Source organism: Cyrtonyx montezumae, unplaced genomic scaffold (genome assembly GCF_038088225.1).
Source record: "Cyrtonyx montezumae isolate F1298 unplaced genomic scaffold, pur_monq_1.0 scaffold_2, whole genome shotgun sequence".
NCBI lineage: Eukaryota > Metazoa > Chordata > Aves > Galliformes > Odontophoridae > Cyrtonyx > Cyrtonyx montezumae.
In genome coordinates, this window is record NW_027071936.1 from 50,976,753 (window position 1) to 51,004,713 (window position 27,961).

The 27,961-nt window shown below is 37.5% G+C and overlaps 1 protein-coding gene across 3 annotated transcripts in view; it reads right to left on the bottom strand.

Moving 5' to 3' along the window:
- Window positions 1-15,928: 15,928 nt before the first annotated feature.
- The window catches only part of STIM2 (stromal interaction molecule 2), a 60,928-nt gene continuing 48,895 nt past the window's right edge, over window positions 15,929-27,961 (bottom strand). The window contains exons 4-12 of one of the 3 annotated variants that reach the window (XM_065735691.1): window positions 27,381-27,496; window positions 25,370-25,547; window positions 24,299-24,476; window positions 23,604-23,771; window positions 23,320-23,420; window positions 22,857-23,095; window positions 19,458-19,659; window positions 19,033-19,181; window positions 18,517-18,651 (exon numbers count right to left, since the gene is read on the bottom strand). In XM_065735691.1, coding sequence (XP_065591763.1) covers window positions 18,614-18,651; window positions 19,033-19,181; window positions 19,458-19,659; window positions 22,857-23,095; window positions 23,320-23,420; window positions 23,604-23,771; window positions 24,299-24,476; window positions 25,370-25,547; window positions 27,381-27,496 — 1,369 coding nt within the window. In that variant the 3' untranslated portion in view covers window positions 18,517-18,613. Of the gene's footprint in view, window positions 18,652-19,032; window positions 19,182-19,457; window positions 19,660-22,856; window positions 23,096-23,319; window positions 23,421-23,603; window positions 23,772-24,298; window positions 24,477-25,369; window positions 25,548-27,380; window positions 27,497-27,961 lie in introns of all 3 variants that reach the window. The other 2 variants (XM_065735693.1, XM_065735694.1) reach the window with 2 other exon arrangements.

Here is a 27,961-nt window from a genome sequence, read left to right on the forward strand (position 1 = left end):
ATGGTCTTTTGTTCAATTTATACAGAATCTAGGACTTTAGCATCTTATTAATATGAATTAATGCATCTTACCCTAGTTCTGTAGCTCACAAGGGTGAAGAACTGATCTCTCCTTGGATATAAATCTGTGGTTTTGAAGATTCAGATAAATATAAAGCAATAAATCATCCTATTCTGAGGGCAGAAAGGACATAACGCTGAGCTCCTCCATGAACAATTATGTCAAAGTACCAAATAGCACATCATATTTTTTCCTTTTTTTGACTGAAGTACATTTATCATCATGGTAGATGAAGATTTACTTCCAACTAAACAGACTAAATATATGATTTTCTTCCTCCACGTTCCCTGACAGAAAACACCCTCAGGAGCATTATGTAGGGTCAGTCCCCCAGCTCAACAAGAACTGGCTGGAAAGGCCAGGAGTGTTTGCAGGATAAAGCACCTGTTCTTTTCATAGTTCTTTTCCTTAAACATTTTCTATTCCTGTAGACTAGACTGAGAGATAGCTGGATCTTGACACGACCCACCACAGCAATCCTCATATGGTTGCTTTTACAACAGGAGAGTACCAAGAATGAGTTACTGCTGGAAGAAAAAAATAGTCTGTTTATTGGTAATAATATGTTGCACGGTATGCACATAGTACACATCATCTGAGGATCTTAGCATTTTGCAAACATTAATTAAGCTCTGCACTGCTGTTATGATACACAGAATGCCATTATCACACCCAAGGGATGTGGGAAAGAAAGACATTAAAGCAAAACATGGGGAAACAAGCCCTTGAAAGAACAGTGATTCTGGTACCATTTCAGATCACCATACACACATTTCAGGATAAAGCATGTAAAAAATAAGGATAACTCAAAATAAAGCATTTGATTTTCACATGGTTTACAAAGCATAGATACTCGGAAAAAAAAGTAGCAGGGTTTCTTCTGACCTTTTTTTCCCCCTAGCCACTTGTGGGATTATATATTAACATTTCCAAGTCCCATTAATATTTGATTAGTTTGATCACTTCTCGCCCCAAGTACATTCAGTTGTCTACTCAAATCTGCTATTCTTGACCTACTTTCAGTTATTTGTCCTTCAAGCATCACAACTCCAAACACTCTATTCCTCGTGTTCTTTCACTTGATATTTCTCCCAGCAGTGAACGAACATTTTCCTTTCCCACATTTCTTAATACTGTGCAGTAATTCATGCTTCCTGCAGAGCAGACTACTTTCTATTGGCAGGAGTATGAAATAAGCAGGCAAAATGGGTCTCAAGAACAGAAAGTAGCAAAATAACAGCCATTGCCCTCCAGTACTATCTTTCCTCTCACCACCAACACAGAGAAAGACTGAAGGACACTTCCTTAAAGTTTTGATAACTGGTTTGTTTTGTGTTGTGATAGATCTTTATATTATTGGTCACAGTATCACCAGGAAATTAGTAAGACTTTCTCTCTGTAGAACAAATTAGAGATCTTCATGAAGTTACAGGGGTAAAACATTACTGGAATCTCCACGACTCCAATGAGACAACTCACCCAGCTCAAGTGCTTGTGATGGATGGATATGCTCATAAGCACAGGTCAGTAACTGCTAGTATATCATGCAATAAGCCAGCATGAATTCACAGAGTGGGAATCATGCCTAAACAGCTTGATTGCTTAACACAATTAAGTACGGTAGGTGAGAGGAAAGCAGTGGATACAATTCATCTCTACTTAAGCCATACTTTTAACAGCCTCTCATAACCTCATAATACACATACTGACAATTCATAGACTAGATAAGTTGACAGTAAAGTGGTTTGAGTCAGGCTCAACCAGTTGTGATCAGCAGCACAAAGCCCAGCTGGAGGCCAGTCAGAAGTGGTATACCCTTGGGGTTGATATCTATGGCCAGTACTGGTTATTAATGACCTGGATCATGGGACAGAGCACACCATCAGCAAGTTTGCAGATTATATGTGATTGATGAGGAGCTGATATACCAGAGGAAATGCTGCTGTTCAGAGGAACATAAACAGGCTGAAGAAATGAGCTAACGAGAACTCCAAAGGGAAATGCCAAATTGCATTTGGGGAAGAATAACTCCACACATTAGCACAAGCTGGGGACCAAAGAGTGTTTTGTGCATCTCCCAAACTGACACATCACTGAGAATCTATTGTAGGTGACCCTGATTTTAGCGAGGGCATCAGATTAGGCAATCTGAATCTCATCCAATCTTAACAGTTTCTATGATTCATGTTCTTGTGACTGAGGGAGACTATTACCTCAGTATGTTCCAAAGTCAACATACGGAAATGTTTGACATTTTCAGAAAACGTATGGTAAGTGTAACCCACTAGTGGGTTAACTGATCCATCATCTTGCCTTAAATAAGATCTCCAAATACTCCTGGAAGGCTATGCAGGCTTATTGGGCATGTTGCATACCAAGGAAGTCTGGCTACAAGATTATTTTTTAGAAAAGGAAACAAACTCCCAAACAGGGAACCTGCTTTAACAAAGTACAGTGTGTGTTTATGTCTTCAGCTCACGAACAGCAATGACAGGGTAAGCCTCAACATCCCTTTTTCTCTTCTGTACTCCATTAGTTTCCAGCAGTTTCAAAATAACTAGCAACACTGATGTGAAATAAATACAGAGCACTGTTGAAAGTCTCTGAGATGGTTCCATGACAATATTCTCAGAACATTTGTTTTTTCCTTTCCACATCATCTGTCACTTTCTTATGCTCCCTGTTTAAGATGAAGGAAGGTCAAATCTGCTTTTTAGTTTATACTCTCCTTTTACTTTTCATTCTTATCTTCCACTTTTTTTTTTCCCCTCCAGTGTGTCCTGAAAGACAGAACAGAGTTTTGTGTTGCTTTGAAAAATTCAAACCTAATCTTTGCAGTAGAAAATGCTTAGCTTTCACAAGAGTTTCACCCCTTCATCTGGTGAATTACTAATGGCTGAAACTCAGAATAGCACTTTCAATTAACAGAAGCTTAACATTCATTCAATCCCCTGCTGGAAGCAATTCACTATTACCTTAATTAAACACGTCAATTGTTCTGTAAAATAAAAGTCACAAAGCAAATGAGTGACAGAAAGCACTAGATTAAGCTTTACACCCAAAGTAGAAATGATTATGCTATATACTTGTAATCATTAAAGCAAAAATTCAAAGGTACTGCCTTTGTTGATAGTTACCTTCAAAGGACCAGAAAACAACAGAAATCTTTTACTTCAAAGTGACAACAGACAAAACAATAGCATTTTGCCACTTGAAAGATATGTTGCCTTAAGAAGATGCTAGTGGGAATTTACACTAAACTTCAGCCATATATGTAAGGCTGTTTTGAAAATAACTTATCTCCATGGAAACTACAACAGCACAATAACACTATTTGATAAAGTAAATTCTCAGCTACAAAATTGTTTTCAACATAGCCACCATCATTTTCACCATCAATAACCAAAAGCCTGCATGCTGCCCTCAAAATTCTGCACCAGCAGAGGTGACTCACTGTCTCACAGCTGCTATGACAGTATTATTACTATAGGGCAATGTTGCCCCATGCTGCCCATCTTTCATTAACTGAACTGATGGAACTCAGAAGGCATCAAATCCAAACTATACAGTAGGGCTAGCTGAACAGTCCAGTCACAACTGGCAATCTGTTCCACAGTCTTCGGTATGGGGCCTGGTGTTACTGTGTCTTCTCAGACCTGACTCTGGTAGTTTGAGCCTTCACCTTAGGTCACAGTGGAAAGTTTGTCAGGATTCCATGAAATCCAGAAGGATTACCTTACCTCCTTACCTGTCCCAAGATACTAATCTAGTTCTGTCTCTCATTTGCTGTGCCACTTTACCCACTGAGGGCTGCAAATTGTTCTTTTTCTTTGATGGGGAATTCACATGTTGCTATTCCATGGAATGCCATTTTGACTCTGGCTCACAGAATCACAGAATTGTAGGGGTTGGAAGGGACCTCCAGAGGTCATCGAGTCCAACCCCTCAGGGCAGTAACAACATATCTTTACAACAGTAAAGCTTCCTGAACCAGGAAACTGTCACCTTCAGCTTTATATTGGTTCCATAGGTCCTGACAAACTAACATGCTGTTCTTTCTGCTCTTAAGTGAGCATTAATGGGACCCACCTGGTGCAAACTTTGAGAAATCACCATGCTGTCACTACTGTTCCCAATGCACTGAAGCCAATATTCAGTTCCTTGGTCATAATCTACCAATTCATGTGGACAAGCTGATCAAGATGCTCTTCAATTTGTGTCGTAACAGCTGTGCATGCCTGTCTGGAATGTGGCTTGTGCTTCACATTGTTGCTGCCACTGCTGAAACACACCACCCACCGCTTTGCTGTGCTTACATCCACAGTACGGGCTCCGTAAACGTTCAGCAAGCATTGATGAATGTCAATGGGTGTCATTTATTCCCTGCATGAGGGAATTCAGTGACACACTTCTGCTTCATACACACTTCCGTGTCAGACATCCACTTTGTCAGACTGCCCCTCTGCTGCTATCTGTCACATGGTAACAACATGTAGCATCAGAATGGCAGGAAAGTTCAACCTCTACTGCCATACCACCAACATCTACCTCTGATGTTGTGGGGTGACATCATAAAATAGGAGGCATTACTTTCAGAGCAGCCCTGGTACATTACATACTTAGATGCACGTAGATACAAAAATGCATGCACATTTTCAGCTGAAGTACAGTTCAAAGCAGGCAATGTGTATTTCTCTTTTTTTTTCCCCCTTGCCTTATTACTGTGATATTTGTTGCACTGGATAATAGCTATTTCCTTACACTGAAGTCAGCTGAGCTGCTCCAGGTTGGGCCCTATTAAGTAAGGACCTCAAAACAGATAAATCATAAGCAGTAGCAGTCTAGGCAGAGTGATCAAATAGGGACATGGATTGCACTGGGAAAGCTAATCTGGGGCTGATTGCTGTTGAAAGCAAAGAACCAAGTCCTACTGTTCATTAAAAGCAGCTTTGAAAGATCTATGGTCCTGTAGAGTATTTCCAGAGTAGTCATTACCACATAAAATGAAAACAACTGCATAAAGGTTCATGAAGCAGACCCGTTGACAGTTGTGAGCAAGATATTACTGCATGTCTTACCACTTGAAAACAGAAATAAAGGTGAACACCATACCACCTTATTTTCGCTAAGGGCAATGGGAAAGTGGTTTGCAATAGCACAAGAACATGTGTAAAGCAAAGTCCCAGTACTGCAAAGACATGCAGCCTCCTACACAACACCATTTCCTATGTGTTTCTGTAATCTACTTTTACAGTACTGTGGAGAGAATATGTAAATAAAAATTCAGTAAGATTAAGGTCACACTGTAAGCATTACTTTTGTTTGTTTCAGCTGTATCATACTTCGTAGAGATAGGGACAAAAACAATAGAAATCAGTGATAATCTCACTGGAAGACAACCAACTTGCATGAAAACACTCAAGGTAACTTGCATGAACTATAATACTAATCTGAGAAGTTGATGAAGCACAGTTTAAGCACTTCAAGTTCACAGAATACTATTTTAAAATTATTTTACTGTTGGCAAGTCTTTCTGATGTATGGACGCCCATTAAGCTATAAAAATTCAAGGAAGCATCAGGTTTTAGACTCAAAATGCAACAGTATTCCCCTGAAAACTAATACTAAAACATGGTAACTTTTGAATTTCTGACTTTCCTATTCTTCAATCTCTCTGGAATTCCTCATTCCCACTAACTATACCCTGCAGTAGAGTAGTGACCAAAGCAGGTGTCCTTTGCTGCTATAAATATTACAACCCCAATGACAACAGGAGACCACTAAGAATGTGGTGATCACCTAAAAGCAATTAATCACCCTGCAGAAGTTGAGTGCAGTTCCTAATAGTGCAGCTAACTGGAGCTTTAAACTGTAACAGCTGCTGCAAGAAATACACACACCATGCAAAGACTGGATGACAACATCAAGAAGCCCCATTCACCACACAGCTTCCCAAATTCAAACAAACCAATGTGATGTCATGCCATGAAGGTCAACAGGTTCACTAATTTCAGAAATCAAGCTTGTAAATGCTGTGTCTAGGAACCAGAAACAGCCATCTTCAAGAAGTTACATTAGTAGAATTTTAATGTTACTTCTTCCTATTAGGCTTTTCTCTGCTTAGTCTACTTGTAGGCTTTCTGGCTTTATTTTAGACTCTGAGGAGCCTCTTACTAATAAATGACTGACTCATTCCTTCCTCCATTGCTAAGTCACCCAAGAGCTGTAATAAATGAAATTCTCTCATCCGCTCATTTCTTGCATGGCAAAGCATGTGCTGTTAAGGACACATTTTCCCTAACTACTTCAGTAGGCAAATTACAAATGTGATATATCATGAATGCAGCACTAAAACAGTGATTCACCAGTGCAAGACACTTAAGGGAAAAAAAAAACCTACAAGTACTTCAGAGAAGTCCTTTAAGCAAAGGAACTATTTGTTCAATTTTCAAGTGTTTCTGTTCACATGGATGTTTGACTTCTCCCACATGGGGAATACAGTAGGAAATACAAGGTCTTTTCACAAACAGCTAAGAAATTGAGCTGCCTGCCTCATTTATATAATTCTTTGTAAAGAAACCATCCTCAAACGTACATACTAATTTTCCCTTGTGAAAAGGAGCAGCAATAATAACCAACAAGTTGAACGTTAGCATATTTGCGACTTAGCTGTCAAATCAAAATGTGTGAATTACAGTGCTGCCTTATCCATTCATGTTTAGAACTTAATATATGCCAGCTTACACAGTGCTTAAAGATGAAGAACATCTTTAAAGGGATGGAAAACATACGCCTCCTTCTCCCTCTGGAACAAAAGAAGAAAATTTTGTTGGTTGTAATGCAACAAAATCAATCACAGCTCTTTGATAATAGGTTTGTTAGCACTCCCCTGGAAAATAGGGCACTTGGGTATTCTTAACTACACCAGATACAGATCTAAAATAGCCTTTGCACTTGTACCAAATTCATGCCAAGGCAGGCTGATTTGTTTTCATTTTCCAACCTGAACAATTTTGTTCCACAGAACTACTGAAAGACCTGGCAGAAGACAAAAAACAAGATTTTTTAAACTGAAGGGACCACGAAGATGATCAGAGGACTGGAGTAGTTCTGCAGAAGAAGGATTGAGAGAGTAGGGATTAGTTAACCTAAAGAAGGCTCCAGAGAGACCTCACTGTGGCCTTGTAATGCCTAAAGGGAGGCTACAGAAAAGACAAGAGAGACTCTTATCAGGGAGTAAAGCAAAAAGGATAAGGAGTAATGGCTTTAAAAGCAAGTACATTTAAATTAGATATAAGGAGAAAACTCACTACTCAAAGGGTGATGAGGCACTGGCAGAGGCTGCTCAGAGAAGCTGAGGATGCCCCATCCCTGATGGGATTCAAGGCCAGGTGAGACAGAGGTCTGGGCAACTTCATCTTGTGTCAACCATGGCAGGGGGTTGGACCTGGATGGTCTTTAAGGTCCCTTCCACTCAAAACTAGTCTATAGTTTAAGTACACCACTCTTTACCTAAGGAGGTATACAACATGTAATTAGCACAGGACTCTTCCTGAATTTGGCAAAAAATATCTAAGTATCTAGCAGATACCAGAGAAAGGAATGAGTACCTGCTATGATGGATCCTACAGTTGAGGAAGGAAAAAAACATTGATAGCTCTAGATAAAACTGGGGGGAGCATGAGCAGCAGTATCTCTACTATACACTACAGAGCAAAGGATAGGAAAGTATATGGTCTTAACTGTGTTTAGAGAAAATGCCAGCAGGATTTTCTGTTTCAGCACAGCTTCACATAACAGTCCCACAGAACCTTTATTTTTAAGTTACAGTACCTCCAAACATTCTTCAAGTAATTACCATTCAAATGTTAGTAATGAAGCCTCTGAACTACAACGTGTCTCTTCAGACTCGTGGAATAAGGCTCAGGTTTTCTCTTCAGCTTGCACTAATATTATTCAATAAACAGGGATAAAAGGGAGCCAAATGCTCCTGAAGAGTATCTCTCAATACGACTGACTCAATAAGAGCAAAATAAGTTCTTAGGAGAATAGCGTCATGGCAGCTACTGATCACCTGTCACAAAAACTGACCATAGTTTAAGCATCTATCACTACTTTCTACACACATTTTCCAATCCTGAGATCTTGTCAGTTGCCCTTTGCAACAGACAAAATATACCTTCCTTTTTTCCACTGCTTTGGGATGTCAAAGGACAAAGAAATGATAACATCATTTCAATAATATAACAGGATTCAAGGCAGTAGTTAGCAAATCTACTTCAAGGCATTTTGTTAATATATACAGATCTGATTTAGACAGAAAACACCCCGATACTTTGAGCAAGAGCTTTCTCTACTCCCTGCAGAATCTCAATGAAACTAACATACTTGTCTATGGCTAATAACCAATATTAATAACTCAGCAATACACGCGCTGAGTAGCTGTAACAGTCACCTCAGACATGTAACCTCTAGCAAAGCCCAGTAACTCAGTCCAGACTTTCTAGATTCTCCGAATGAATTATTTTATGCTCAAGAAAACAAAATTCCAGTAAGAATTCAGAACTTGTAAAAAAAAAAAAGTTTGTCTGTAGCATGAGATACAAGACCAGAGTAGCAGAAGTACCCCAGGCCTTATTTAGACAATGGAGACTGCAGAGGGTACAGTTAGAGCATAAACTGCACTGCAGAAACTCTTCTTTGCATTATACTGGACAAAAAAAGAAAATTATTTGTTAGTACAAAACTCTATGATGAGATACTGGTATATTGACCAGATTATCAAAAGAAATTAATACCATGGATACACAGCTCACTGCTTTACTTGGTTACTTTACGCTAGAAAATTTGTCTTAAATGAAGGTATTCTTTCCTATTCTAAGTTTCCCAACTGATGTTGGTTGTTCTTTTTACTTTTAATTACATTTAGAAGTATTGCTGTATATAAATCTAAATGCATACATCAAAGCAGATGTACTACAAAGTTGAAGCACACCTTTGACTGAACAGCCTGGACTTTTTAAACTCTGAAGAACCTCATTAGAAGTCTACATTCAGAGGACCTCTCCTTGTTACAAACTGGTGATGCATTAATTTTCATTAACTTCTGACAAAACAGCACTTCTAACATCTCTGCTTCTTCAACCCCAAATATAAGTTAACCAAAATCCCTGGCAATGTAAACTACAGCTATCCAGGCTACTGTCTACTTCAACCTGGACAATAGAAGGCTAACAAAGGAGAACACTTTAAGTACTCCAGGATTTAGTGCATTCTGTTTTGCTGAGACTTAGGGTAGTCGTTTATCTTGGAGCATTTAAGGCACATAACGGTCGGTCACTAGAGACAAATGTAACAACAGAAGTACCGTTCTTTCCCCAAATGCTTTCTCTAATGTTACTAAAGATTGATTTTTTTCAGAGCTGGAAGTAAAAAAGCAATACGGAATTTTTCCCCAAAGCAATATTTTCATTCATAATTCTTTTCACAATTTTTTCTCTACATCTACTTCCCCCCCCCCCCCCCCCCCATGAGATCAGAGGGTGTTAAAAAGAAGTTCTTCAGAGCACAGAAAAATCATAGTGCAACATTTGTCCTGTCCCTGACTCCAGAACAGGTTTTCTTTTAATTATGACTGCAAATTCCTGGAGTATTTTCATACAGCAAAGCCTTACCTGTATAAAACCAATACTGATGGGAAAAGCTGTAGGATAAGTAGCATTCGATAAGATGAAACAAGTGGAAATCTGGTAAGAAGCTCAGAAAACATTCCCAGAATGCTTTCAGCCACTTTCTGAATACAGAACACCAAGGGTAAGCAGCATACTAGAGTCGATTTACAAGCAATACCTTCACCCAATGGAATTGTTGAAGCTGTCAGTTTAAAAGCCTAAATTTGACAGGGTAAGGAAATGTGCTTTAATTCAGTAGTGATCAAAAATAGTTCATCTTCTAAGAAAAGATTATCTGTCTTCACTGATTGAATCCCAGCTTGCTGAAACTCCTCATTAACCAAAGCTCAGTATCATTGTCCCATGAGATTACAATGTTCTGTGTTCCACTTGCCTGGGTTCAGTTTTAGAGTAAAATGAGACATTTCTCACAACCTATGCTATAACTAGCACAGTTACGATGTGCCAGAGAAACAAATAGTAGGTTGCCCACAGAAGGTGATTTCTGAAGCAGAGCTGATTTAGGCTGGGCCATCACGTATACAGTCAGAGGGGTTTAATCCAGGATAGTAGGGACAAACTGAATTGAAGATGATGACCATCTTAACATACACACTCACCCCAAATTATTGTTCCTGAGGAACAATTGTATTGGACTGCAACTGAAAATTTATATATGGTTCATTTATAAATGGTTTCAATTATCATTAATCCTGTTTGTCTCCTGGATAAACTACTGTTTCGCAACTTAAGTTGTCTGAAAACCATTCACACTGATCGCACACTCCTCACCTATATTGTCATTCACTTGCTTATTTCACTGCATTTTTCTCTTCTTCATATAGATAGAACTTCAGATGAAAGATGCTCAGTCTAAACGATCAGTTACAAGACAATTCATTTTCCAAAAATAACTTTTGTTGATGCATGGGTAGTACTCCTCGGAGGTGCTAGATGTTAGCAACTTAAATAAGCAGGTTTTTTTTGTTGTTGTTGTGTTGGGGTTTTGTTGGCTTTTTCTTTTTTTGGTTGGGGGGGGGGGGGTAAGGGGAGAGAGATAAAATATTTTCAATCTGTTCCTTACAATCTAAATCACAAGGCTATGCACCATTACAACAGTCATTTGAAAATGCTCTTCACCTTGAGAATAGTATTAAAAATAAAAATCCAAATCTTCAGTATATGAAGCAACTTACAAACTCAAAGGCCCAGGAGTAAGTCCCAGGATTTCCAAGGCTAACTGTAGCACCCAAGCTGTAAAAAAAGAACTGACTCCACCTTTCCCTTCTCAGTACAATGGCTGCCATGTTTAATGACAGAATGATAAGCAAAGAAATACTGGGCAGATTTCTAAGCATAACAAAGAAAAAACATCTCAAATTGCTAAAGGTTTTGTTTTTGTAAAGAAGTTTTCACACTCTGGGAAAAAGTTTAAAATGAAGTAATAGTGCATAACATTTTCACTTACACATTTTCACTTTTCAAAACGGAAGTAAGATTTATTCAACATTAAGTGTAACAACACATCAGAAATCAATATCCACTTATAAAAATAAAGCAAAACAACATGAATAAACACAAGAAAATACTGTCTGAGACTCTCCAAGCAGGACATTTCTCATAAGACGCACAGAAAAAAATATGCAAACAGACTCAATTCCCAAAACCTCAGCTGTTGGGTTGTTTTTTTTTTCCAGTTGTAAAGCAATATATAGCTAATGAGAGGTAAACTAGAAAAGGGAATGAAATGCATCATGCTGTACAATACCAAAAAAATACTCCAACTGCATTTGTGTACAGCCTTAACAACATGCAGTAGATGAATTTAAAAGTATAATGTGTATATATTAGAGAGACAGAAACTAGTCAGTCCCAGGGCTTTGTTTCTTACTTTAGTTCAGTTAATGAAAACAAACAGAAGTAAACAGAGGAAGAGCAGAATCTGCATGGAGGACAACATAACTTCCCAGAACAGTAAAGCCTTTTGACTAAGATTTAAACTGTGTACACATTTGTCTTGGTCCTCTTATTATGCCATTGGAGAACAACCTAGAACCAAAGACAGGCTTTATGCAAATATATACATCTTTATAAAGCTGTAATTAAACAAAACAATGCAAGTCATTCTCCAATTCTGCTAATCTTTTCAGTCAGGCATTAATATGCTGAACACTTACTACTAAATCTTTTTTAAACTGAAAATAAGAACAGGGCAAGACACTTCCCAAACAGCCTTGCTAATACGAAGGGCAATTTAACTCTTTTGTTGCTTGCAGGAGAGCAGTGTGAAACCACACAATACGCATTCATTTCACAAAACAAGCCCTCCAAATTAAAAGCTGGGATGTTGGTTCATGTAAGTCCACAACCTGACAGAATTATCTTGCCAGTCTCTTTTCCTGGTGGTTGTTAGATCAAATTTTTAAACAAACCCCTAAGAACTCCCATAGCTCTTTCAACAATTGAAAAGCAAGCAAGCACAGTGCGCATGCAGTTATTAGAATTAGATAGCCCAATATAATTAACTACAAAGTTCCAAGCAGTAAAGTACATCTACATTCCCCTGGGGAGACTCAATCCTTTAGGGAAATGGACTTCAAAGCTGATAAAGGAACACAGGTTACCTGGTTCACTTCAGTTCTCTGCCTTTCACCCAAAGACCTCCAGAAATCTGTTCTACCAAACTAACAAGCTAGTACAGACATTCAAGATGGATGCTTCTGTAGAAGACTAATTTTAATTAAATCCTCTAAGAATGGGCTGATGGCTGACAACTGAAGACTGACCTTTTTAAGACTGGACATACTGACCTTAATTTTAAATTACTTCAAGTCTGAAAATAATTAGGCAGCATCAAGTTAAGATATAAAAAAACAAATGAAGGACAACTTAAGACAACTTCACCATTGAAACAAATCACACCAGTCAATGACACACTTTGCTCAACTGAACTAACAGTATTTATACAGCGATATCCAACCATGATCTAGTCTTTAAAACATCAGTTATGTATTAGTAATTCTCAATTACCAAGTTAAAAAAATTGCTGTACTCTAAACTAATATTACCTGTGGATCTTTCTTTTTTTGTAACAGTAGAATGATTACAAAGAACTGAGCAGAATTGAAGTAGAAGGAATGTAAAGAAGAGTTGAATCAGGTTTCATCAACATTAAACAAAGTTTTACTTAAGACATACTACTGAAATCGTTATTCAGAGCTGCTCTGAGGTCTGGCAATCACTTAAGTTAGTGCTGTAGTTAACCAAATTTAATGCTGGTTTGAAAATGGAATAGAACACTTAGAACATAAAGCTGTGAATATCTTTTAGCCTTCTGATATAGGAGCAGACAAGGCAAACCTTTGCATTTTTTATTGTATGCAATGAGTAAGGATTTCCCTGTAACGCTAGAGATCAACCTAATTAATTTTGACTTCAGAGACATTAAATATGAAACTCTCAGTTACAGATCAAAAACAGAACAAATCCATTTTTACTTTTGAAATCCAGTGGATTGATAAGTACTACCATCTTGCTTAGGTAATATCAGATGTAAGAGCAATAGGAAATAACCATTAGAAGTCTGAAATTGCTGTAATTTGCATGCATCAGCGTCTTCCGTTTACACGTGAGAGGACTAGGTGGAGTTTCAGATCAGTACCATACCAAGAGGGTTGGAAGGGAAAATAGTCTACTGAAAATGTGCATGAAACTGTTGAACTACTGTAGCCTCAAAAGCATTTCTATCTAAATGTTTACATGATGTCAAGCTATGACACTCTACAGGCAAAACCTTTTTTTGTTTTGTTACTAGCTATACCCAAATCAGTGTTTAAAAGAGAAAAACAGAGAAGCTTACCAGCACTTGAAATTAAACAGCCTTAGCAAACAACCATTATTCAGTGAAGATGCAATATCCAGGATTAAAATGCCTTGAGCAATTGGGAGCAAAGTTTCAATCAAAAATCACTTTAAGTCAGTGCAAGTAGAACACATGAGAAAACTATGTTCATCATCTTTAACATATTGTACAAGGAGATAAGCAAATGGTAAAGCGGTCCAAGAATTAGTAATTCCACTATTTGGCTTCAGACAATAGTTTAAGTTAAACACTTGGGTTTATTTGCATTATTCTCCTGTTTCTAAGTAAATGAAAAATAAAACTTCGCATACATTACATATTTAATATAGCAAATCCTCCAGCAGTTTATCTTGGAAGTGGAATGATGCTCTAAAAGCTGGTGGTATGAGAAATGCTGATTGGAGTTGCTCTCTCTCCTGCAATTGCTCTTTTCCCATATATTTAGAGGCAAAAGAGCAGAATACTTTAGGCTTACACTTCCAATTACTTTTACTCATTTAGTCATAAGAATGATGCCCAACTCTAGCTCACATCCATACACATCACAAACACAAGTCAAGTCTTCTTGGGTTTCAAGGCTTCTAAATAAGGATGAATAGACTATGACTGAGAACTTAAACAGGGAAAATTTTTCATCATAAGTCAACTGTCCTTCAGAAAGCACACAGTAATTTGCTACCTAGGTGCCAGCAAAGTTGCGAAACAAAAGTATACCACACGTGTCTAGAACTGCGCATGTGCCATTTTAAATTTTATCATCCACCAAGGAAAAAAATAAGTTTCTTTGAGATTAAGGCTGTTATCGTAATCTGGTCATAAGGCATTCCCCTTGGGGACCAGAAATACCTTGACTGAAGTTTTTGTGCTATAAGGAAAGAGAAAAATCAATCTTCAGTAAGAACTGTGGAAATGTTTGGTGTCTGGGTTTTGTTCTGTTTTCTTGTCAGTATATTTCTTGATATGAAACCACACTAGACATTTCTTTCACAGGTGACAGATATGATTCTCCCTGAAGAGGCTAGAGAGCATCTACAAAGGGGCCCCTCTCCTGACAAAGGGTACTTTAACAAAACATTTAAAGAAAGCACAGATTATCACACCTTCAAGAAAAAGTACCAGAAAACTTAAAATAGAACATGATTTTAGCTATAAGAGCTCCAACAGGAAAAAAAAGCGATTACAACCGTGCTGAGTTTAGAGCTCACAAAGTCCTCTGCTGCTAAAGAATGATGAGACTAGACTGTCTCAAATGACTAATGTCTTACAGCACACCTAGTGGCTGGATTGCTGACTGGATTCAGTGACTACCAGTTTATTCAAATTACATTAATAATACAGAGGTAAAACTTGGGAGGACCTTTTAAAGTATATAATCTCAGTTCTGAGATGTTGACACATGTCAGGTACTTCAATGCTGAGGCTGGATTTGATGTTTACCAATTAGGATCTGCCCCCAGTATCTATGATCCCAACATACCCTTTTTATTTCCTTTCTCTACCTCATCAGATGCCTTTTTCTTTTTAGTAGAGCAAAAAAACAAAAAACAAAACACTAAAGGTTTGAAGAAAAACACTTCTACAGTGGTCACAACAGCAGGAACCAAATCATTTAGATTACAGACAAATTAACCTGTAAAGGCTTGACTAAAATAATGGAGAAAGCTCTACAAATTGAAACGAATTACACTTTATGCTCCAACATACAGTACTTGCCATTTCTGATCATAGTAACTTAAGATGAGTAACACCCATAGAGTTACAGAACAGCTGGTCATAAAATAAGTGTTGATAGCAGTCTGTGCTTCAAAACCTATCACTATGACAATCTTGTTTGTAGAATACAACATTTTTATTCCATAAGTTAAATTGTGTACTTTAAGACAGATAATAGGTTTTAGAAAGTCACAGTCATTTAAGAATCTACCACTGCCTGTTTTACTTTTCAGTTACACATACTACAGGAAACTTGATCTGGCTTTTCAGTATTTGAGCTCTCATGACTTTGATGCAAGTTCTCTAGGGAGACTGTCTTAGCAAGGAGTTGGACTATATCTCCAGAGGTCCCTTACAAGCCCTATTAGTGTGTCATTAGAAAACACCCTTCCACTCCCCCATACCAGACTTTTTTCCATGTGTAAATATTTACACTCTAATATAAAAAAATCTCCTTCATCTCCTTTGGTAATGGTAGAACTAATTCCTCAAACTTCACAGTACAACGTTTACTATCCAGCCCCAAATCTTAATTAAAACTCAATTATTGCTATAGCCTTCTCAAGTGCAGACAAAAATTGAAAATTTTCCAGTAGTACTTTTTTTTTAATGTTGTATTGGAGGCAAAAAAAAGTTCCTTAATTTTATGCATTTTCCCTTTTCACATTTTTCAAGTACATCGTAAGGCTTTTAACTATTACTCTGAAGCCCCAGCATTGAGGTGGTTCACTCTGGCAAAAGTCTTCCTACATAGCTGCTTTAATACAGTCTAACATGGACAGAGCAAGCAATCTTAGTTCAAGGACATCACTGCTCCTTATAATTGTTTTCATTGTTTGTCATAACTGCTCTGTCCTCTGAATTATCATTGAACAATATAATTCCATTATTTTCTATTCCACCAATTTTCCTTTTCTCCAAACTATACAGATATTTTATTTCCCCTAAGCTTTTGGTATGGATGATATTCAATCATTCCTTGACAGACAACAAACTCCATATTCTTTCTCTTCTCTTAAAGAATTAATCAGTGTTCCAGGACCTTTAAGGTACTTAAACATCCCCATCCCATCTTCAAACCATTTCACTACCCATTGTTAAATGCTTCTGTTGACATCACCACTACTTACTAAGGACAGAACTGCCAGAAACATAATTTATGTACAATGGAACCTAAATAGAAAATTACAGAAAAGAAACACATATCATTTAATTTCAATTAGCTACAGGTTTTGTTTAAAGGCTCCTTACTAGCAAAAAAACTTAGGCAGTCAGTGAATTCTTCTATACAGTACAGCATGAACATATTGGTGAGGAATGAGCCCCCTATCACAGGCTGCACGCTGGCAGTGGCACCTGTTACTGAGGCAACTAGCATACCCCCATGGAAGAGCTGAAACAATTCAGTGATCGCTGGATAAATTGCTTGTGTTCACTAGAGCAAGAAACATTTCTTTGGAATGTACCTCAAAATAAATTCCTGCTCAGTATTAACATTTTCAGACACTGAATAAAAGGCACTGTTACTCAAGCAGTACATTTGTTGTCACCTACCATATAAAAAAAAGGTTTCTGACAATTAGCTACTGTTGCCCTAAACAGGCTTCCTTGCTACCTCGTAGTAATTTCATCTCTCCATATAAAAACTCAACAAAAACTCTTTCTGAAGCACGTCGAGTCTCACCTTTTTATCTAAAATTATGAGTTAGTATAACAGTATGCGTTATAAAATTATACCATTTACTTCAGACATGTCTGAACAGCTAAATCTTCAAACTATACAAAAATAAAGTGTATGAAATCTTACAAAAGGAGGACATTAAGACATTGATAGCTAATCCAAAAAATATAACAATAACTTATACACAGCAGTAAGCATAAGCAATGTAGCCTACAAGAGCTTTGAATAAACAGAACTTTGAAATATGTCTGAAACAAGCATCAGCTAAAATTGGAACATTCCCAAAGCACAATAATGTTTCCAATTTATTATCTTCGCCACAGTACAAACTTTCACAAACCAGATTCCCATTGTCTGTCAGTCTGTAAACAAAAGCTACTAATCCCCTCCTCATTTTAAGAGGGTGAACATTTTCAGTCCCCAGTCAAGTTTCATACCAATCACTTGCATAAGGAATCAAGAGCTTCTTCTCTTGTTAAATTACACACATTGATATAAATTTATCATACAGCCTGCAGTGAAGTAAAATCACAGTGACAGTCCTGGGAAAAACGTTATCTTTACAGCAGGACTTGAACCATTCTAATAATAAATGCATTAACAAAGCTTTCCATAGTAAAAGCATAGCATTTCCATTTCCAGAAATCAAGTCAATTAGAAATCCTAGGTTCTACTTAAAAACCCCAAAAATCTAAAAGTGAAAAGTTTCATCTTCTCAGTCAAATATAAGTCTTTCAGTTTCACTTGCAGAGAGATTTTCCAGTCTGTAAAACAGTAGTGCAATTCAATTAATTCTACTTTTTTTTATTTTTCTTGAAGTCCAGTTGGTAAGCGTCCTAGCTCTATGGAAAGATAGGAAGATGCTCCAGTAAACAATAAACATTGGCAAGCCCAGGAAGGCTTACTAGTTCATTAAAGCTTTTAAGTCCAAAGTGGCTTAAAAAGGGTTTATGAATGAACAGAAGGGGAAAAAAAAGAAATAAATAGGCAGAAATGAATGTAAACTGTCTGAAATTTTTAATGATTTCTCATTGACAGCTGGCATGATGTTTGACAAGAGCGTCAGTTAAATAGAATTGACCTAGAGAACATTCCATTCGAGAATGGAATGCTCAGATGGAATTACATTCCTAAAGATTTAAAAAAAGAGTTCTTATGTTACTACAGATTTCTTCTGCCCACCTCACTTACACTTCTTCTTAAAGAGGCTTTTTATTTTTGATGGCTTTTTGTTTTTTTCACCATTTTGGTACAGGTCCTGTGGGATGCTACTTATCCTAGGGACAGAACAAGCTTCGTGGCTGGGTTTACTATCACTGCTGGCTGAAGAGCATGAGGTGTGCCGAGGCTTCACAACTGGGATTCCACTTGAAAGCTGGTTCATGCTGCAGGACTTCTCCAGAATTCCGTTATAAACTTTGCTTGCAGGGCTAAAAATCATGCTTTTAGTTTCTGCCATGCCTACACAGTCAGGAGAGCCCCTAGATATATCTGCAGTTAGAGAAGAAGAATCTCCTGTAGACGATTCCTCAAGTGAGAGTTCTTCCCGGGATACTTTCTGAGGAGAAAGTGCCTGGTACATCTCAAGACTAGACGGAGGAGACTGCTTCCTTCCAATGGATGAATTTAACGAGTCACATTCCGAACCTGCTTCCTGTACTTCCCTGAGTCAGAGCAAAAAGAAGAGAAAACAATGAAACTTTAATTGCATGGCAGGATTTAAAGGAAATAAATTCAGAATTAATAACGTTAATCTAAAAGCACCCCCCACTTCTCCCTAGTAGTTAATTAAAAAAAAAGAAAACATTAAGTCAGACATTTTAACTTACAACTTGAATTATATCATTTCATTACCTAAACTTAAGTTAGTTAACTTCTGAAATTGTTTTGAGCAGCAGAATCTGCTCAGAATCAATCATTTGTATCTCACTTCAAAGAACAAAAACTATCTTTCTGGCACGTGAAGTCAAGAAAAGTTATGAAATGAAAGGAGGAGATTTAAGTCTATCATATACAAGAAGTTTCTTCAGGACAAGTGTCCCTACCTTTCAACAAGCTCATTTGCTCCTTCCAAAAGGAATTTAACCTTTTCCTATGAGGCCATGTAACAAGAGTAGGTACACGCTCAACATGCTGTAAGAATTGTGTTACCATCCATCTTCTCTTCGCCCAGTAGCTGACATTGCTTTTGATCCTAGTTTCAGATGTAAAAGCCAGTAACATATTGTAATGGAGAATCAGGGTTAGTTCAGTGCACCCTGGATTGTAACATTACTTAACTGTATATGACATACTAGCTATTTACATATTCATACCAGATAAGAACACTCTCTCTGCTCCCTGTGAACTCTATTATTTATATTATCCTACAGATTACTTTAATTTTTGACTTGGTTCAATCTCTAATTCTAAACTGACAGTCTCAAATAATCCTATCAGATTTCCAAGTGCTGTTTGCTAGTCTCCGTACCATTGTTTATCAGCAGAGAAGTAAATGGCTTCCTCCTCCTCTTCAGTTCGATAAAGAGCTGGACAGCTCGACACAGAAAGGATGTCAGGGTCAGGGGAGTGCAAAGCATGCTGAGACTGTGGAGATGATGGCACAACATTGCGTCTTGATCGACACAAGCTACTGCTTCTTGCCAGTGTGCTTGGAGGTTTTACAATGGACCCTGAGGCAAAGAAAAAGCAAACCAAAATCCCCCGAGTGACATTGATGTTAATAATATCTACTCTGAAGACTAAATAATAGGTGTTTGCTTCAGCCACAGTGATTCTTAAGCAACTTCAACATTGCCCAATTATTTCAAGGACATTGCTCAATTGTTTAGGGAGAAGACAGACTGACATCACCTTATACATTCCACAGTTGGATGAAGCAGCTAAGATACAACTGCAGCAGTTTTGTGCCTGCCAAATACTAATGACTGCGTGCACCATGGGCTCACTACCCTGTCTAGAGAGCAAGACTCCCAAACCCTTATAGAGCAAGAACAGCAGCGCTAAAATTAGTATGTTAGGCAGTTTCCTGCATTTTACTTGTGTGGTGATTTTAAGCTTAAAGAATATGTGAAAGTTTTGCAAGGTAAGTGTATCTAGCCAAACAGCCAACTGAATTATACAGCATTAGATGAGAATTATCATTAGACACAGAAGACTACTTTATCATATTCCATTTATATAAAAAGTTATTAAATATATAATTAAGCCTCACTTCATGCTCTAGGATTTTTTCGATCTGAGAACAATTTATTTTACTATCAAAATTTTGAATTTCAGGAAAAAATATTAATGGGTGGAGACAGTGACACAAGAATTGACCATTCAAGTATCAAATATGAATGGACAAATTAATATCTTCCTCATCCCATTTCTCTTTCAGAAATTGTTTGGGCAGCAATGCTTTTATGGAAAGAAGCTACGAACCTACTTTCAGGCAAACTGCCATCAGCCTCACATGCCTCTTCAAACCATTCCACAGAACACACCACTCTGCTTAGATAAGACTCTTCCTGGTGTTCAAGATTACTAATTCAGTACACCACAGATTTGAGTATTATTTTTCTTAATAAACAAGGATGCCCAGCCCTAACAAAATGCATCATTTTCTTGATACACAAGTTTAGAGTCATAGAATTGCCTGGATTGAAAAGGAAATCAAAGATCATAAAGTTTAAATCTCCCTGCCATTGGCAGGGCCGCCAATCACTAGAGCAGGCAGCCCAGAGCCACATCCAGCCCTGCCTTGAATTCCTCCAGGGACGGGGTATCCACAGCCTCTCTGGGCAACCTGTTCCAGGGAGTCACCACCCTATGAATTAAAATCAACAGCTAGATTAGAGTTTCCCTTCCTGTAGTCTCAGAAAAGGTTCAGTTCCTGTTTTCAAGTACAGGAAGTCTCAGCTTTCACAAAACAACAAACAGCTGCACCTTCACCAGCGCTCAGACTTTGAGATCTACAGGGCTGAGTGATAAAGAACTGCTTTCAAATTCGAACATAACAGATGTCATGTAACTCAAACTTTTGATTTCACTTGGAGGAATTTCCTACTGACCTGAAATGCGGGTACTGATGGCTCAAAGACAGGGTTTTGTCACTACAAAGATATTTCTAAGAAACAAAAACTTGAAAGTTTTTGTTGTGAAACAATACAGAACCCATTCAGGAAACACATACAATGTATCCAGGTAAATCAGATGCCATTTGGTTTGGTGGTGTAAAAACCAAGACTGAACCATCACAGAGGAATTACAAGTATTTTGTTTCCTGGTAGGTGCATACACAAAGGATTATGAAGGATGAAGATATGACAATTTAAAATCTAGAGTTTTCAAGTACAAATGAAACATTACATCAAAAAACTAGCAGAACCCTGATCAGCCAATGGAAAATTGGAATTTTCACTCTCTCTTTCTTCTAAGGACTTTGTTCCATTCTCAATCAAATATTTCCTTAACCTTCTTCTGTTCTTCAGCTCTCAATTGATAAAGCAGATCTTAAGACGACATCTGTTAAAAATGATGCTGAGGCCAGGTAATGAGCCCAGACCAGTAAGCTCAGTTTAGGGTCAGACACTGAAACAGCTTTGCTTGTAACTGACCTGTCTACACATGGCCTTTTATCAGACATTTTGCTTCTGTCTTTTAGTGTGCATTTGTTATTTTTGTTTAAATGATGGAAATAAATTTAACCCTGCTCCCGAAGCATTTCAAACACTGAGACTGTGTTTTGTTTTGGTTTTTTTACTGTTTAATTTTCACTGAGTACAAACTTTAAAATCACTTCCTTACCAAAACTCAGAAAGCACATGTAAAGTTTTTTTGTCATGTTACTGCACTCACATGGGTCACTGAAGGAATTTGTTCATGAGGTTTAAATCAAAAAGTCCTCATGATAAAGATTATAGAGACAGTATTCTTTAGAAGATCTTACAGAAGAAATAGCGCTGCAAGGGTTTTCAAAGAGGCCTGCAGAATACATGCAAGAAGGTTGATCAGATCAGAAGGAAAGCGTGCCCAAAGCGTATGGATTGAAACCAGCTAAGTGGCAACTAGCCCCATTATGCAGCTATAAAACACTAATCCTAATTTCTTCAGAGAATTCCAGCCCTGGAAGAAAAACATACACATATGATGAAAGTTTCATCCCTACTTAATTCTTAGCTTGATGCTTCTTGAACAGCTACATGGGAACTCATCTTTTTGACTTGCCTCCAGAGCCTAGATAATCACAACATCCATGAAACAGGCTCTTGTGTTGACATAATGACTCAAGATATCAGGGTGGTCTGAATCCCCAGTGTACATTATTTTAATCATAGTTTAACTGCCAAGGCTGGATCTCCCTCCCTCCAGCATTTGGCCTCTGCGCTTCACACACAAACAACTCAATGCATCTCAGCATAAACATTCTCTCTTGAACAACAACAGGCACTTCCAGGCACTGAAAAACACTGCCTCTCAAACAAAGGGTAAGAACTTCCCAGGAGCTGAAGGGACCCTAGGCAAACTCCATCCCTATCACCTGAAAAAACAGGTAAACTAAGAAATTCAGCATTATGGATTATAATGTTTTGTTTAAGTTGCAATTTAAGTAAGACAAGCAGACTTTCAAAATCTTAGCTGGATTTGCACCCTGTGGTCACCAGCACCCAACAGTGAGAGGGAATAAAGGCTTTTTCTTTATTTATTATAAAACTCCATTTACAGTTTATGCAAGCCTCGAAAGACATCTGAAAAATTTACCAAGAATTTTCTTTCTTCTGACATCGTTCCAACTCTATTTTTTAGTACTTCCCTGTCACTTGACTTTAAAACCCTATCCCTCCAAAACTTCTCCCCTTCCTCTTTTACTGAGCTTAACACTTACCGTGAAACTGTGAAACTATTGGAGGAGTATCTTCATCTAAGTCATCAACTCCCCCTGCAATTGGATAAGGAGGAATGGAAACTCGGGGCATAACTACCCAGCTGTGATCAGAGTAGAGAGAGGAGGTCAAGCTTGGTAGCCCAGAATTGTGCGCTATTTGAAAACCACAAATCTTCTCAATCTGTTGCCATCGATAAAGACGCTCCCGCAAGCAGGTTGTCAACTCAGACAGTGCTTTCCTGAAGAAAATCACACATTGAAATTATTTTAACGACAAAGCAACAGTCACTCTGGCATACTTCAAGGTCCATTAAGACTGTCCAAATATTTCCAGAGTATTTTAATCCATTAACAAGAAAATGCAAAAATGCTAAGTACCACAGCCCAAATTCAATTGACCAGAAATTCACAATTATTCTCTCTCCAAGGCAAAGAAAACCACACATTCTGGTATTAGTCTTACTTGGCTTCAAGGATTTTATGGTCCACTTCATCCAGTGAAGAGCTGTGTGCAACATGTAATGTTCCAAACACGGTGCTTCTCTTCTTTTTTATCTTTTCTGCCTAAAAATCAGAAATACACAAATTACGTACTTAATCCATACAGCAAAATATATGCAAAATAGATGAATAGCATAAATCAGCTCAAAGCAGAAGAGAAATCCACACACTTACCTGAGTAACTCATATTTAACATTAAATTTATTTAGCAAAATATTGGTCTTTACAAAACAGTGAAGTGATTACCTCATCTTTGGCGATTGTTAATTGCATTTCAGCATGCTGTCTTTTGATATTGTAATATTGTACTTCAACTTCATGTGTTAACTGAAGCCACTTCTGCAAAGCTTCAGGAACAGACCAATTGCTTCTCAGCTCAAATTCCTTCTCAGCCTTTTTTAAAGCCATGCGCACCTAACAATCAAAAAGAAACGGAAGCATCACCAAGAGTATCATCAGAACTGACAGCAGAAAAAAAATGTGAAATACAAACACCTTTTTAACCCCACAACAACATATTATGGCATTACAAATCTTTGGTAAGTGCCACTCCCTCTCAGGAAGTATAATTTCAGAAATGTTTCATATACAAGGGCTGCTCTGAATGTTATACCTCCTACTGCACTGGCCCACAACATACTTCTGACTTGCTACTACTAAGAAAAACAAGACAAAGCAACTAGTTCCCATCTGATAACAAGGCAGTAAAACTTGTAATTCTGATCCAGAAATCTAGTTACACAAGCTCCTAAGACCATAAGCTTACAGGTAGTTAAACACTCCTGAAAATATAATAATGATTGACACACTTTTACTTTAAGTACTTTTAGACTCCATTCAAATCTAGCATCAGAGAAAGACTGCTTTAAACACTCCTAAAGCTCTAATAAAGAAAGGACCAAATTTAAGTCTGCATTAAAATATCAACATTTTGCAGATACCTGCACCAGCTCTTCCTCTGCGTATTTGAGCCTGCTGAGCTCACATTCAGCTCCCTCCCTCAACTCCCTCAGGCGATGAGCCTCTCGTTTGGCATCATTGATCTCATCCATCATTTTGCGCTCCAGATTTTGTTTTTCCACAGCTACATTTCTATTCTCTTCCTGTGCCTTCTCAAGCCTTCAGAATTAACAGAAAAAACGAGAAAATACATAGCATGTTTGTTAGAAATCAGCACCCTCTGGAGAAGAAAACGTGTCCAATACCGCAAGAATAGTGGACATAAATTGAAACAGAAGACTCCCTCTGAACACCAGGAAGAATGCCTGTGCTGAGCAGGTAAGCAAGGACTGGCACAAGATTGCCAGGGAGGCTGTGGAGTCTCCTTCCTTGGAGATCTTCAAAAGCCACCTCGACGTGGTCCTGGGCAACCTGCTCTGAGTTGGACTGGACAGCCTCCAGGGATCCCTCACCACCTCAGCCATTCTGCGACAATAAAAACTGAACAAGCTGCGTGAATCTGCAGCATTATAATGAGATGTTCACAGTGTCAGACAAAGCACATCAACTTTTAGTTGAGTCTTCATTAAAGATAGAAAGATCAAAGTATCAATTTTCTAAGAAAACTGAGTTACAAACATATCAAAAGAAACCTTACAACTTGCATAACATTCAAATAAGCAATATAAAATAATCACTCAGGGTTTAATTCAGTTTTAAGAGCTAAAATGAAACCTACTTCTGTGATCTCATTTCAATGTACATTAGAAAAATATAGATTCCAAAGTTAACTAATTATATGAAAATACCTAAATCAGTAAATAAAGATTGAACCCCTATTCTCTACTCACATCTTAACTTTCAAGTCCACAATCTCAAATGCTCAGGGAGAATATCAACCCAAAACCCCATCAGCACTGATATTAGTTCTCATTATATAAAAAAAAAAAAAAAGAAACAAAATCCAAAGGAAGCTTAAGGCAAGTTTCTTTTGTGAGTATAAGTGGTCTACATTTAAACTTTACCTCAAAACAAAATCAAGGACAACATTAACTTCACTTTTGTTTTTATACCTTTCCTGCAAGTCAAGAAGACTTTGTTCTGCTGTCTGAAGACTTTCTAAGTCCTTCATCATTTTTGTGATGTGTTCTTTTGAGGTTCTGTTCTGTGTATATGCAAACCAGCAGCCTCCAAAACCAATAACTATGGATACTGTTAATACAAAATCCTTCATCCAGTTGTGGGGGGGACCTGTACACAGAATGACATGCTCATTAGCTACTTCACAAGTATAGAAATCACATTAATAAGTTAATGTTTTCTTGTGTGTGTATGCATTGCTGTGGTGTTTCTTCCTTCCTGCATAAGGTAGGTTGTGTCAGGCTTCAGCCTCACATTAAACAGAATCCCAACTCATTTCATACTTTAAGTTACCTCCAATAACTGCTGTTCAAGTGAATTCCAGAGCATTTACCATACACATAAGAAACTGTACTGTAATAAAATCTACTTAGTCTATACTAAGACATATATTATACTAAAGAAAGTTTGTTGTATTTTTACATTATGTAGTCTATAGCTTTATTTAAAACAGTTGAGAGCCTTCCCAATCACACTTTACCAGGTTCCTAAGAACTTTAAGTCATATTTGATGTTCTCCTCAGTCTGTGCTCTCTGAATTACCCTATACTGAGTTAAAGGGGTAACTGCAAAATAAAATAGATCTTTATAAGACAAGCAGCTAATAGCAGCACTTTTTAAAAGCAAAACTTCAGTTGTCAAAGCATTACATTGAAGATACACATATATTACTCAGTACTTCTATAGTACCTGAATTTTTATAAAACAAACTTTTAAAAACACATTCTATCCACACGAATAGCAGCTTGTTTCCCCAAACAAAACACTTGATTAAACCACTCCAATATATGTATCAGGCAGCAGAAGCACCATGCTTTGCCAACATCACTTTTAAGTACTTCATTCCTTTGGTTAAAAGCAAACATTTTGATTTTTTAGCCTTTGTCTGCTCTTTCCCTCTCTTCAGATTTCAGGCAAAAACCAGAGCCTTATTCAAGTTTCTCCAGTAGCACAACATGAAGAGAAGCATTCTGTGGAATGAGGGTTAGATGATAAACTTTGATGTCAAAAAATCCCTTTAGATGTGCTACTGTCTAAAATAACAGCAGGTACAGAGGCAAATGCTTCACGGCTTACTAGCTGAAGTAAAGCCCTGTAAAAGAACAGTATTCATTTTAGGGCTAAGTAGTTTCATGAGCAACTTAGCTGCTTCAGAGAACAGAAAAAACATTTTCAGTATTTCCACAGCTAAGCAACCGAACTAAGTGTTTCAAGACTGCTACAACAGAGCAGTAAGCATTAAAGGCGTAATACAAATGCTTTTCTACCTGCATATCCCTAGCTCAGATCTGATCTGTCATTCAACAGTCCCTTAACTGATTATCAAGCTCCCTAAAAGGCTAACTAAAGGGACACTCAATATGCATAGAAGAAAAACTGACCTATAACTGTACACGCAAGCATGTAAACCAAACTTGAAGACAAAGTTTGCATGAGCCACTCGAGTCAGATGCAGAACCGCAAAATTATACTCAAGTGCACTTCAACTTAAGTCTGCACAAAAGACACTAACATCAGATTTGAATGACCACCATCTCCCTTATTCCTTCTTTATGGGGTTAAGGAATCATGCCCACCCATATCAGCATCCCAGCTTGCACTGGAGGTAAACAATGTTTGCTAGAAATCTAGAAAGCACATTCAAAAATATTTAAAGGCACTTACTACATCACAAAAGCCAACATGCAGTCTAGAGGAAATGCATTATAATTTCTATATAGTCTTGAACACATGTGGGCCTTTGCCCTAAATCCATCATCCTGACAATTGTTTAATTTTTTAAATTTTTAAAATTTTTTAATTGTCCAGTTCTATAGTGCATGCCAACAGTCAATCAGTATACCCACAATAAAAATAAAGCCATCCTACCTACAGCATCAAATGTCACTGGAAGTCCTTGCTGTTTAATTTACACAATAAAAAGTTATGGAAAAAAATACTAACGTGTAAGAGGTCCAAATAAAACAACATCCAAGGCTTTAAGCTGAAGTTTCTGTCTATGGCTCCGGTCAATTATTTTCAGGTGAGAGATCATGAAAGCATGTTCATTTACAGCTATCCTGTAAAAGATAAAACACGACATTACTTACTTTAACAAGCTATACACAAACCACTTAGTGACAAAAATGCACCTACACTGTACAGAATTTTCCAGCTATATGGATTATGGTCATGCAACTAGAGTAAGTGATACAATATAATGGAAGAATCAAATCTTAACACTACCCTTTCTGGAATATTCATGAAGTTAATCCATCTGGCACAGCTAAAAGCAATGATTTATCTATAAACTTGTGACTCATCAAAATATACACAATACTCAATTTAGTAATTATGCACAAAAAAAGGGGTTCTGCAGATAGTTCTGATATACACCCATGCAATACATTCAAATTTGCACAAAAGAAAAATAATTACATAGTTATTGATAAAACATTCAACAGGAAGAGATAAAACTAAGATGAAAGGAGCAGCAGGAAGGATATTATATCTGGAATTACTCGAACAGAAAAACATCATTTAGC